This window comes from Neoarius graeffei, chromosome 2, assembly GCF_027579695.1.
Source record: "Neoarius graeffei isolate fNeoGra1 chromosome 2, fNeoGra1.pri, whole genome shotgun sequence".
Lineage (NCBI taxonomy): Eukaryota > Metazoa > Chordata > Actinopteri > Siluriformes > Ariidae > Neoarius > Neoarius graeffei.
Window position 1 is genome coordinate 111,892,697 of NC_083570.1, and position 14,552 is coordinate 111,907,248.

General features: G+C 43.5%; 1 protein-coding gene across 3 annotated transcripts in view; it reads left to right on the forward strand.

Moving 5' to 3' along the window:
* trappc9 (trafficking protein particle complex subunit 9) overlaps positions 1-14,552 on the forward strand; it is a 448,582-nt gene that overhangs the window by 54,009 nt on the left and 380,021 nt on the right. For all 3 annotated transcript variants that reach the window (XM_060915374.1, XM_060915376.1, XM_060915375.1), the window contains exon 8: positions 8,771-8,914. In XM_060915374.1, coding sequence (XP_060771357.1) covers positions 8,771-8,914 — 144 coding nt within the window. The remainder of the gene's footprint in view (positions 1-8,770; positions 8,915-14,552) is intronic.

The following is a 14,552-nucleotide window of genomic DNA, read 5'->3' on the forward strand; positions in this document are numbered from 1 at the left end:
CAGGCCATCAAGCAGGGATTTGCAGTAATCGGGTGGAGAGTTGACGACTGCTTGGAACAGGAACTGTATGTTGAAACTGATGTGTGAAAGAAAGCTGCTGCTGCTGATTTTTTTTTTTTTTTTTCACGCATTTCACAAAACCGGTGTATGAGCAATGCAGACAGAAGGTTAACCTCTGAAATCAGGGTCGTTTTGGCATTACGCTTGTGATCCTAAGTGTGTCCCAATGGGGCTCTGCGTTTTGTTAGTCAAGTTTATGCATTTTGTCTGAAGGCTATGCGTCTCCCGGAGGCACTGAAAATCTCCGCCAAAGTTGCTGAGGTGGAATATCGATCTCTTCGTTGCTCGTCTGTACATCACAGGAAGCTGGACAGTTTAGATCAGTTTTGAGTAGGAAGATCACTTTTAATTCCTCAGTGGTTCTGTACTGCATTTATTTATTTTATTTATTTAACTTGTACCAATATGGTCTATGGTTTGTATGTTGTTTTTTATAGTGGATATCAAGTTTACGCACCCCTGTTGAAATTGCAGGTTTTTGTGATGTAAATAAATGAAGTCGTATCAGATATTTTTCTATCTCTAATGTGCTAAAATGACCAGGAAAATGAGTGAAATACAAATGTTTTAAGGGAAAGAAAATGACCCCTTTAATACTTTCTTAAAGCCCCTTGTTTGTAAGGGAGCACTCAGTCTTTGTGCATATGATTTAACTGTTTAGTTTTATTCCACACTTCCTTGTAAAAATGCTCCAGGTCTACCAAATTGTGAGGGGTCTGAGCTCGGACTGGGTCAATCCAAAACACTGATCTTCTGAAGTGAACTTTTTTTTTTTCTTCTGCATTTCACCTGTTGAACAGAGGCCTGCAAGTTTTTCTGCCAAAGTAGTTTGGTATTTAGAACCATCCATGATTTTCCCTATCTTGACTGAAGCTCCAGTCCCAGTTAATGATGCTGCCACCACCATGCTTTACCATGGGTATAGTGTTCTTTGGGTGCGATGTGATGTTATCTTATCTTTGTGCTCCATCTTGGCCTCATCAGACCATAACAGATTTTGCCACAAGGTTTGGTTTGATTTAGGTCAGCTTGGATGTGTGTATTTTTATTTATTTTTTACGGTTATTCTTTTTCGAAACCCTACCCGATAGCCCAAACATGTACGGAATGTGAGGGGTCACATGCAGGGTGTGAGCAGATGACTTGCCAGATGTTCCTGTAGCTCTCTTGGCAGCCTCTATTTTTCTTCTTGGTCTTTCATCAGTTTTGGGGAACGTCACTGTGGTGCCTCCTTTTCTCAACTTGTCGATGACCTTCATAGTGTTCCGTGGTACATCAAATGGAAATTCTTTTGTACCCCTATCCTGAGTGATACCTTTTGATGTATATGCTTTGTAAGCTCTTTATGGACCATGGCTTCAGCAGACCGATGAAACCATCAAGATAATCCTACAGAAACAGACGATCTTTAGTTGGAGTCAATCACTTCATTGATGATTTACTTTTGAATGTGTTTTGTTTGATTTTCACTTGAATATTATCAGTTACTGTACCACATTTAAAGATGGAAAAAGGTCTGACGTGAGTCATCTTTTACCGGGTGGTCAGATTTTACCTGCAGAAAAGGAACCAAATGTGATGGTCTCCACTAAGGCGAGCCCATATGGTCCAGTCCCACAGAACAACTACTGTAGCACAAACAGCTGAAAAAAGTTAATGGTGACACCTTTCTGTTTTAGCCAGCATGAACTTTTTCAGTAGTTTGCGCTACAGTAGCACTTCGGTGGGATTGGACCATACGGGCTCGCCTTCATGCCCCATGCAAATCAACGAGCCTTTGACACCTATGACCCTGCTGCCGGTTTACTGGTTGCCCTTCCTTGGACCACTTTTGGTCAGAACTAACCACTGCATACCGGGAACACTCCACAAGACCTGCTGTTCTGGAGACGCTCTGACCCAGTCATCTAGCCATCACAATTTGGCGCTTGCCGAAGTCGCTCAAATCCTGACACTTGCCCATTTTTTCCTGCTTTCAACACAAACTTGAAGAACTGGCTGTTCTCTTGCTACCTAATATATCTCTCCCTCTGACTGACAGGTGCCATTGTAATGAGATAATCGATGTAATTCACGTCACCTGCAGTGGCTTTAATGTTCTAGCTGATCAGTGTATATGTATCTCATCTCATTATCTCTAGCCGCTTTATCCTGTTCTACAGGGTCGCAGGCAAGCTGGAGCCTATCCCAGCTGACTACGGGTGAAAGGCGGGGTACACCCTGGACAAGTCGCCAGGTCATCACAGGGCTGACACATAGACACAGACAACCACTCACACTCACATTCACACCTACGGTCAATTTAGAGTCACCAGTTAACCTAACCTGCATGTCTTTGGACTGTGGGGGAAACCGGAGCACCCGGAGGAAACCCACGGGGAGAACATGCAAACTCCGCACAGAAAGGCCCTCGCCAGCCAGGGGCTCGAACCCGGACCTTCTTGCTGTGAGGCGACAGCGCTAACCACTACACCACCGTGCCGCCCAGTGTATATGTATATAAGCTAAAATATGTTCTATATTGAGGTTTTTTTTTTTTTTCCCCCCCTTAGTTGGCAGAATTTAGGACAGGCGTATGCCGTACTTGTTTTTAGAAAGACCCTCGATGCAAAGCTCTGGTTAGAGGAGTACATTTTCTCCCATTTAATGGCTTTCAGGATCACCATGTGACCCCACTGCTGGCATTTAGTAAAGAATTTTGTGGAATCAAGTGTAACCCAGGGTTCCTGTGCTTGTCCGTCTCTCTTGATCTGTATCTCTCTCTTCGTTTAAGCCACTTGAGAACCACAAGGACAAATAGAGGAGTAAATGGGTTTTTAATTGGCCTGGGAATTCTCCTGACTTCAATTACTCAGTTAGACAAAGTGACTGTCTCTTTTTTTTTTTTTTTTAAACTGTCTAGCTGTCTGTCTCTCTAGCCGATTCTGAGTGAGAGATACTTGACTTTTTTTTTTTAAATAATGTGTTTTTGCAGCTCAGGTCTAATTAAGTCCTCGCGCCACTGTCGAAATGAATGTTTTAGTGCCACATCCAATTTGCACTGCTCACCTGAAAATCTGAAACGGTGTTCACAAAAATGTTTAAGTGTGCGAAATGACTGTCAGTCGCTGCGTTATGACATTTTCTCTTGGTTTATCAGATGCCTGTTTATAGGCAAACGTTTATTCATAACGATGGAAGTGTTCTAATGCACCGATAAAAGTGCGTCATTGTCCCTTCCAAGCTTTTAGACCATTTGAAACTCAGGTTTTCATGATTCGTAATGCATTTAGTGTTTTACACTTGATGTGCTGTTTACATTTGCATTAATTTTCTTTAGTCTGCCCATGCTTCTTTTTTTTTTTTTTTTCCTTTTTGTGTTGCTGACTTCAGTTCTTTTTGAGTTGTTCCAGCTAATCTGTTGCCATCGTTACATGCCACGCGTCTCATCTCATCTCATTATCTCTAGCCACTTTATCCTTCTACAGGGTCGCAGGCAAGCTGGAGCCTATCCCAGCTGACTACGGGCGAAAGGCGGGGTACACCCTGGACAAGTTGCCAGGTCATCACAGGGCTGACACATAGACACAGACAACCATTCACACTCATTCACACCTACGCTCAATTTAGAGTCACCAGTTAACCTAACCTGCATGTCTTTGGACTGTGGGGGAAACCGGAGCACCCGGAGGAAACCCACGGGGAGAACATGCAAACTCCACACAGAAAGGCCCTCGCCGGCCACGGGGCTCGAACCCAGACCTTCTTATTGTGAGGTGACCGCGCTAACCACTACCGTGCCGCCACATCCCACCCGTTTTTTTGGTAAATCTTAATAATAATAATAATACATCTGTTTTGTATAGCGCTTTTTCGTGGTACACAAAGATGCTTTACAGGAAGTTCAACACACACACACACACACACACACACACACACACACACACACAGATACAGCAACAGATAAATAGTAGACAAAGAAAGAAAGAAAAATATAATAAAAAAATAAATAAAAAGTCCACCAAGTAGGGGTCAGGATGTAATTCCCGTGGTGTAGCAGCCACAGTCCCACCAAAAGGCGCACGAAAACAAGTCCCACATCTCCAGCACTGCCACCGTGACGCCGTCCGCAACATCGCTTGAACACCATGCCATGGACCCACAAAGCGAGCACAGAAGCACCACCACGCAGAGCTCTGGTGTGTCCCAAACCGCCTGCACAGCTGCCGTGACACCACCGAGCAACATCGCTCGGAACATCACGCCAAGCGTTAAAGCACAGAGCGCTGGACAACCATGAAGTAAAATGAGCAACGAGCTCAATGCAGTCCACAGCTGGGAGCGCAGGCATCGCCAACGGCGAACCAAGGCCTGGAGGAAACCGACGCCCAAAACTAGGTCCGGAGCTACACCACCACCGGCAGAGAAAACACTCAAACATCAAACTACACAAACACACAGAAAAAGAAATAAAAAAAAAAAATCTTGTCAAACTAGTGGTAACCTGCACTGCTTTTTGGCTCCTCCGCTGTGTCGGGAAACAGTTTCACCAATTTTACTCTCCTGACAAAAAGCCAACAAGATATATTTTGCTATTAAGCTGGAAATATTCGCTGCCAAAACTTCAGTGCCTTCCTTGTATTTACCCCAAGTCCTCCTATTCCTTCACTGTATTGATTCAGCATTTGTCACTTGGCACTTAAGCATTTGGAACTGAATTTAGTCCACCATCACAGCGGGTGGAAAAAGGGAGCTTTTTTTTTTTATTTTATTTTTTAAAATAGAAAGTCCAAATGGCTTTGACACTGAAGGATGAAACTGCCTGCTCAGCCTACATGTTGCAATTTTTAGGCATGTATCTATGTGACAGAGAGATGGAATTAGGGATGGAGTGTGTGGGTGGGTGGGTGGGGTGTGTGTGGGTGCGTGATTTTTGCTTTGAACTTTGTTCATTTGTTCAAGGAAGAACAAGAGATTTGAGAGCAGGTGACATGAATGCACGAGTTCACAGTTTGGTTTGGATGATGCGTCTTTTTAGATCCATGTGGTGCAGTGCGATAGCTTTGCAGCTCCAAGGTGGCTTTATGGTCTTGCTGAAGCTAATGAGATTCAGCTTATGTATCAGTACACAGTGCACCACACACCAGGATATACAAATGAAGACATTTAGCTTGAGTTTGAGGAGGAGAGAGAGAGAGGGAGGGGATGACATAAAATAAAATGGATGGAAGATTGAAGGCTAAAGACGAGAGAATAAAATGTAGAGAGAAAGATCTTTAACAATGTTTTCACACAAGAATGCTTCTGGGCTTGGTCTGGGGTGTGGTTCATAATCACAGGTTTGGATTTGCATAGATTTCTTTATAAACTGTGGATTGTTTGCAAAGTTCCATACTTTTGTGCTTGCAGGTTTGCAAAATGTTTGCTTTTGTATTTTATTTATTATTTTACTTTGATACTAACACTCAAGCAGCAAAGGAAAATAAGTTTTGGATGCATGGCATGGGGAAAGCCATGGCCTAATGGTTAAAGAAGCTGATTTGGGACCAGAAGGTTGCTGGTTTAATTCCTTGGACCAGCAGGAATGGCTGAAGTGCTGTTAAGCAGGGCACCTAACCCCCAACTGCCCCCCAGGTTGCTCTGGGTATGTTGTACATCAATCTGGACATCTTGTATAAGAAGTGTGGTTAGGGTTAAATTTTTTATTTTTCCTGCTCTAAGTGCAAGGACTTGCACCCAAGAGGTTCTTCAGTGTTATGAAGGTCTAGCTTTATATATCAGTCAGTCATCTCGAAAGTTACAAGTTGAACCAATTGCTTTACTTGGCACATGGCCCTGAGCATGGATAGCTTCCACACCTAATGTGGGCCATGTTGTGGTTTGGTTGATGTGGAGCCCAGACTACTGTGTTCCAGAAGACCAGGAATTGGATCTCTAGGCTTGAAAACATCATTCACACTTCACCAGTCATACTAAACACAAGTGGACTCAAGTGGCCCTGGGTTCAGAAAAAAATGCAAGCATGAAGGTGATATGAACGTAGGATCATAAGACTGGATTGCCCAAATGAGGATGGGTTCCCTTTTGAGTCTGGTTCCTCTCGAGGTTTCTTCCTCATGTCATCTGAAGGAGTTTTTCCTTGCTGCCATCGCCACAGGCTTGCTCATTGGGGATAGATTAGGGATAAAATTAGCTCGTGTTTTAAGCTGTTCAAATTCTGTAAAGCTGCTTTGCGACAATGTTTATTGTTAAAAGCGCTATACAAATAAACTTGACTTGACTTGGATTCATTGCAGCATACTCTACAGAAATAGCCTTTGTGGCCATTGGTAAGATTATTCATGTCACTTGCTCAGCCAGACGATTATCCGTTCTGATCCTTCTTAACATCTCGGCACTGTTTTTCACATGATCAAAACTCTCTTGTCCATCCTCTCAAACCTTGCATTTGGCAGCCTAGCATGGTGGTGGTTTATTTCTTTCATGGATGAATGGTCACTTCAGGTGATATGGAATGAACTTGTATCTGCTCCATACAGACTCCCCACTGGTGTCCCACAAGGCCCTGTGCTTGGTCCTCTTAGATTTCCCCTTGATGTACACCATCTCGGTGAAGTAATTTCCTCATGTATTGTCATACCACTTCTATCCTGATGACACTCTCCTTTCTTCCATCAGACAATAATGTTTCAGCTTGTATGTCTGGTAGACCGCTCATCGTGGATGTGATCTCGTCACTTGATCCAAAGTTTATGCACTGCAGAGATGCTCTATATTTCTGGAGATGCATCAAGAGCTTACGATCTCCCTGGAGGACTTTCCTATCATACTATCTTAAAGTGCACAAAACCTTAGTTTAATCTTGGTGTAGTTCTGGATAACCAAACCTTTATTTTGTAAACCTGACTAGGTTGTGCAGTCTCATCACAAGATTGGAATTTTGCCACATGCACCTGGCAGGTCTTTCCTTGCATGTCATTAGACCATTGCAGAAGCCACTTCTGTAAGTTGCTTTGGATAAGGGTGTCTGTCAAATGCCATACTTTTAAATGTAAATGCATCTGATCCGGAATGTAGCTGCACAGAGTTTCAAAAGTTCTTTTACCTTGGCCCATTGCTTTGCTCTTTTGAACTGCCCACATCAGATTTAAAACCGTGATCCTTGCCTATGAAGTGAAAAAATGGACCAGAAGGAACTTCTCAAACTCCACACGAAAGCATGTTTCCTTTGAAGCTTTAGAATGGCTTTCCTCGCCTCACCATCCCACAAGTGTAAGGAAGACACTCTGCAGGTGGTTGAACAAACTTGCTTTGGCTGTCCAAACAGTTGAGTCACTGTCTGCCCGAACCACACTTAACCAAAACCTAAAAAATATGTAGTCCATCTTTGTTGCTGATGTATTTAATTCCTGTAAGATAAAGTGAGGGAGAAATATCAAATAGTATTTGAAGGCTTTCTAAATGCAAGAGTGGGCTGACAGAGGCCTCACCTCCTTCACTGGGACTGACAGGCCTCGGAGGCCATGCCTCCTCCACTGGGACTGACACACAGGCCATGACTTCACTGGGATTGAAGGCCTTGGAGACCATTCTTCTTCTCTGGGACTGATGGCCTCAGAAGCCATGCCTCCTTCCCTGGGACTGCCAAATACACAGGCCATGCCGCTGTCCCTGGGGACTGATGGCCTCAGAAGCCACGCTTCCTTCCCTGGGACTGACTGGCACAAAGGCCACGCTTCCTTCCCTAGGACTGATGGCCTCAGAAGCCACGCTTCCTTCCCTGGGACTGATTGGCACAAAGGCCATGCCATCTTCCCTGGGACTGACCGGCACAGAGGCCCCACCTAAAATTTGGAAAGAAAGCTGCGCTGTGTGGGGCAGCACGGTGGTGTAGTGGTTAGCGCTGTCTCCTCACAGCAAGAAGGTCCGGGTTCGAGCCCCGGGGCCAGCGAGGGCCTTTCTGTGCGGAGTTTGCATGTTCTCCCCGTGTCCGCGTGGGTTTCCTCCGGGTGCTCCGGTTTCCCCCACAGTCCAAAGACATGCAGGTTAGGTTAACTGGTGACTCTAAATTGACCGTAGGTGTGAATGTGAGTGTGAATGGTTGTCTGTGTCAGCCCTGTGATGACCTGGCGACTTGTCCAGGGTGTACCCCGCCTTTCGCCCGTAGTCAGCTGGGATAGGCTCCAGCTTGCCTGCGACCCTGTAGAACAGGATAAAGCGGCTAGAGATAATGATGAGATGAGATGCGCTGTTTTTTTCTCGGCAGGATTTCTTGAAGGATGAAGAGAACAGAAATATTTCTGTATTTATTTTATCAGGTGTATTTATGATCTAATCTGGATATGATTGTTTTTGCAGAGATCAGTGTGACCATGAGGTTATTTTTAGCACTGTTGGCTGGAACGCATTCAGAAGCGAATTAATAAGCTGCAACAGCACAGGCGGGATGTGCATTAATGCTGAGCAGATGATAGTGTATGAGAGTCAGATGGTGTGGAATGATGGCAGATTTACACCCTAACACACACACGGTCTTAACACGCATAGCCTATTAAAACAACTCAATTCAAATGAACCTGAGTTTAGTTCATTTTTTGGCATGACTGTATATAGTACAATATTACCAATGGCTGTGGAGCACAGGAAGAGCAACAATGGCATATAATACTAATATCAATTAGAATGACTAGAATATCTCTGTCTGTCTGTCTCATTTCCTGTGTGTGTGTAGGAACTCACCGTGGCTGGGCAGCTGTACAGATGCGTTTGCTGCATGAACTGGTTTATGCGTCTCGGCGCATGGGGAACCCCGCCCTCAGTGTCCGCCACCTCTCCTTCCTCTTACAGACCATGCTGGACTTCCTGTCGGATCAAGGTCTGTCTTTTACACACAAATACTCACGCAGTCATTCGCACATCCACACAAAAACACCCACATACTATATGTATACAGATTCACTGATAGAATTTGGGATGAAATCACGGCTCATCATCTCTAACATCTTTGCACTGGTAAAATCCATTGTGTGTATGTGTGTATATATATTGATTTCTCCTCTCATACCTGTTTCTTAAGGTTGCTCTGATCTCCACTGCTGCCATTGGCCAGTTTTTGCCAAGTCTTGGGTGAACTGGAGGTGTAGCTCCAACAGAATTTTTCAAAATTAAAATGGCCCTGCTTTTATTTACTATGAAAGTAGTTATAAAAGATCCATTTGTGAAGGGCCCCCTTCCCTCAAGTTTCTCCCCAATTTCAATATAACCAATTCCCACCCGAAAGACAAGTCTTCTCCATCACAAGACGCCTACCAACCAGGGAGGGCGAAGGTCATCCTGTGCTTCCTCTGAGGCATGTGACGGCAGCTGACCAATTATTTTTTTTTTAACTGCTGCTCATGCAACATTAGGGGTCGGCATAACACACTCGTAGGAAAGCGCTATCTGCCCACTTCTGTATGCGTAAGCTCACGGACGCCCATGATTGGCTCGTGTTGCTGTAATTGACATGGGAGCGAGAGTATGTCACGCCTCCCTTCCTGAGAAGTTTAATTTTATTATTTGTGGTTCATATAGAAACAGCACCTTGGCTTTCTGCTGAATGCTGGGTTGGCCTCTCTGAAAGTGTAAAGCACGTCTGTCTGGTGGCAGTCTTTACAGCGCATTGTACTGTGCTGTAGCTTCATTGTTAATCCTGAGCATCCTTAAAGTGCTAGTCTTATGAAAATGACATCACCCCTGGAAATGTTATAAAACTAGACATGTTAAATAGTTTACGGTCTAATTTGTATTTTAATACGAGACCGGGAACATGTTGTACAACCCCGATTCGAAAAAAGTTGGGACAAAGTACAAATTGTAAATAAAAACGGAATGCAATAATTTACAAATCTCTAAAACTGATATTGTATTCACAATAGAACATAGACAACATATCAAATGTCGAAAGTGAGACATTTTGAAATTTCTTGCCAAATATCGGCTCATTTGAAATTTCATGACAGCAACACATCTCAAAAAAGTTGGGACAGGGGCAATAAGAGGCTGGAAAAGTTAAAGGTACAAAAAAGGAACAGCTGGAGGACCAAATTGCAACTCATTAGGTCAATTGGCAATAGGTCATTAACATGACTGGGTATAAAAAGAGCGTCTTGGAGTGGCAGCGGCTCTCAGAAGTAAAGATGGGAAGAGGATCACCAATCCCCCTAATTCTGCACCGACAAATAGTGGAGCAATATCAGAAAGGAGTTCGACAGTGTAAAACTGCAGAGTTTGAACATATCATCATCTACAGTGCATAATGTCATCAAAAGATTCAGAGAATCTGGAGAATCTCTGTGCATAAGGGTCAAGGCCGGAAAACCATACTGGGTGCCTGGGATCTTCGGGCCCTTAGACGGCACTGCATCACATACAGGCATGCTTCTGTATTGGAAATCACAAAATGGGCTCAGGAATATTTCCAGAGAACATTATCTGTGAACACAATTCACCGTGCCATCCGCCATTGCCAGCTAAAACTCTATAGTTCAAAGAAGAAGCCGTATCTAAACATGATCCAGAAGTGCAGACGTCTTCTCTGGGCCAAGGCTCATTTAAAATGGACTGTGGCAAAGTGGAAAACTGTTCTGTGGTCAGACGAATCAAAATTTGAAGTTCTTTATGGAAATCAGGGACGCCGTGTCATTCGGACTAAAGAGGAGAAGGACGACCCAAGTTATCATCAGCGCTCAGTTCAGAAGCCTGCATCTCTGATGGTATGGGGTTGCATTAGTGCATGTGGCATGGGCAGCTTACACATCTGGAAAGACACCATCAATGCTGAAAGGTATATCCAGGTTCTAGAGCAACATATGCTCCCATCCAGATGACGTCTCTTTCAGGGAAGACCTTGCATTTTCCAACATGACAATGCCAACCACATACTGCATCAATTACAGCATCATGGCTGCGTAGAAGAAGGGTCCGGGTACTGAACTGGCCAGCCTGCAGTCCAGATCTTTCACCCATAGAAAACATTTGGCGCATCATAAAACGGAAGATACGACAAAAAAGACCTAAGACAGTTGAGCAACTAGAATCCTACATTAGACAAGAATGGGTTAACATTCCTATCCCTAAACTTGAGCAACTTGTCTCCTCAGTCCCCAGACGTTTACAGACTGTTGTAAAGAGAAAAGGGGATGTCTCACAGTGGGAAACATGGCCTTGTCCCAACTTTTTTGAGATGTGTTGTTGTCATGAAATTTAAAATCACCTAATTTTTCTCTTTAAATGATACATTTTCTCAGTGTAAACATTAGAAATGTCATCTATGTTCTGTTCTGAATAAAATATGGAATTTTGAAACTTCCACATTTGCATTCCATTTTTATTTACAGTTTGTACTTTTGTCCCAACTTTTTTGGAATCGGGGTTGTGCTTGGCTGGTAAAGTTTGGCTCTTTGAGTTCGCCATTACACACATGCGTTCCTGGTAAGTTATTGTTCATTCAAAGGAAGTGACATATGTACAATGCTTGAACATTCGCAGCATTTCTGGCTTCGTCTGTGTCGCAAAATGTAGCATGTTTTTAACAAATTTTTTTTTTTTTTAAATTCCACAAAAAAACCTAAAATCAAAGCATGTTTCCTAAGAGGTGTCTCGTTCAAGGCTGTTCAAGTGTAGCCGATTTAAAAAAAAAAAAAAAAAAAACAAAGTGGAATTTTGGTCCATTACAGCCCAAAGTTGGCAGGATACTTGCGGAATGAATGGGTTCGACTTGAACGGACAAAGAGAGGTAACTTCAAGCCGACAGGAAGGTTTGGTGTCTGCTCCATACATTTTGAAACGGATAAACGTGTGGGGCAGATTCACACAGCAAGATTTGAGCGACGTCTGGGACGCAGAGCAGTTCCCACGATCTGGAAACAGAAATCGGAAGTGCCGTCCCAAGAGCTCACTGCTGCACAGGAAGTGTCGAGCTTGTTTAGCCTGTTGCTTGACTTTATTAGTTGTCCTTAGTCTTTTATCGTTTTAACTGATAGCAGTTCTGAAGTTTTATACAGGGCTAAACAGTGGCAGTAATTAGGGACTTTTAGTGCTGGAGCTGGCAGGAGTGGGTGGTGCATTGTGCCATATGCATTGTGCGCAGCAAGCACGCAACAGCCAGGAATTTGTGAGGGCTCGCCTCTTAAAGTTTCTCATAAAACTAGAACCTTTTCTGGTTCTCACAGTACCAATTTGGACCATGTAGACCCTTTCTATTTTGTGCTACAATGTTAAGTAGAAGTGTGTGTGTGGGGGTCAGCGCGCTCAATTACCGTTCTTTATTTTTTACTAAAATCACCGTATCTCTGCAACCATAAGATATACATTTTTTTTTTTTTTTTTAAATTTCAAAACCTATGATCTTCCTGTCACATCCGCGCACCATGGCTTGTGCAAAAGTCAGACTCTTGTGCAGTCTCGGAGCCACGCTTGCATGCCGAGCGGACTCTCCATACTATACACACCTGCACAAGATAAAGGCGCAATCAGTGCACCTATATAAGGACACTGAAAACACACACACTGCGAAGTATTGCACTACATTACACTAGCGTTCAAAAGTTTGGGGTCGCTTTGAAATGTCCTTATTTTTGAAAGAAAAGCACTGTTCTTTTCAGTGAAGATCACTTTTAAACTAATCAGAAATACAGTCTGTACATTGCTAATGTGGTAAATGACTATTCTAGCTGCAAATGTCTGGTTTTTGGTGCAATATCTCCATAGGTGTATAGAGGCCCATTTCCAGCAACTATCACTCCAGTGTTCTAATGGTACAATGTGTTTGCTCATTGCCTCAGAAGGCTAATGGATGATTAGAAAACCCTTGTACAATCATGTTAGCACAGCTGAAAACAGTTGAGCTCTTTAGAGAAGCTATAAAACTGACCTTCCTTTGAGCAGATTGAGTTTCTGGAGCATCACATTTGTGGGGTCGATTAAATGCTCAAAATGGCCACAAAAATGTCTCGACTATATTTTCTATTCATTTTACAACTTATGGTGGTAAATAAAAGTGTGACTTTTCATGGAAAACACAAAATTGTCTGGGTGACCCCAAACTTTTGAACGGTAGTGTACATACACATTACCGAGCCTTAGCTCCTGTTTTCCTGATTTTATTTTATTTTTTGTGCGCTTCCGTGTTTGCCTGCGCTAATCTGTTTGTGCCATCTCCTGACGTTTTTGCTTCTTTGCCATTTTTGATCTCTGCTCGCCGATTCGGATTGTTTGCTCGTCACCTTTTATAAATCTTCTGCACATACATCTGTCTCCAATCCTTCCCTGACACTTATGGTGTCCCTTTACACAGAGCTGATTTTAAGGTGAGTTGAGCTTGTTTTGAAATTTTAAGGCAAAGTCCCTACAGTACTCATGGAATTGGTGCAAAGGAAAAGGTCGTTGCAAGATGAATTTAGGATCACTGTGAGAAACGTCCCTGTGTTTCTCTGAATCTTGTCATTGTTTTTTTGTCCACTGAAACCCGTGCGACATTATATTGCATCTAAAAACATGATTTCAATATCAAATGAATGGACACGCCATCCTGTTATCTCTCTCAACTAACTTGTGGCGTTTTCTGTATTTATAGGCTCTGAAAGGGATTCTTGCACAACATGAGTGAAATGTAAGGAGGTCCTAGGTTTTGGAATTTTGAAGAAAAAATCTTTGATGGTTATAGAGAGACGGTGATTTTTAGTAAAAATAAATCAATAATGGTAATTGCGTGCTGACCACACACACGGAGCTCTACTTTGTAGCACAAAATAGAAAGGGTTTCCAAGGTCCTAATTGGTACTGTTAGAACCAGGAAAGGTTGTAGTTTTATGAGCAACTTGGTTTTGGAGGTGAACCTGAACAAATTCCTGCCTGTTACGCACTCACTGCGCACAAGGCATATGGCACAACGCACCGCCGGCTCCAGCACTGAAAGTGAAAGTGCCTATTTATTGCCATTGTTTAGCCTTGTGCCTACCAAGTGAGGTTACAATTACAAAGAGACACTGCTTGATCATAACTGAAAGTTGAACATCTCATCTCTAGCCGCTTTATCCTGTTCTACAGGGTCACAGGCGAGCTGGAGCCTGTCCCAGCTGACTACGGGCGAAAGGCAGGGTACACCCTGGACAAGTCAGCAGGTCATCACAGGGCTGACACATAGACACAGACAACCATTCACACTCACATTCACACCTACGGTCAATTTAGAGTCACCAGTTAACCTAACCTGCATGTCTTTGGACTGTGGGGGAAACCGGAGCACCCGGAGGAAACCCACGCGGACACGGGGAGAACATGCAAACTCCACACAGAAAGGCCCTCGCCGGCCACGGGGCTCGAACCCGGACCTTCTTGCTGTGAGGCGACAGCGCTAACCACTACACCACCGTGCTGCCCAGTTGAACACCAAATCCGTAAAAAAAAAAAACTATAATTTTGTACAATGTGTTCATTTCCTGGGTTCCAGGAAACTGCTCGAGCAGTTGTTG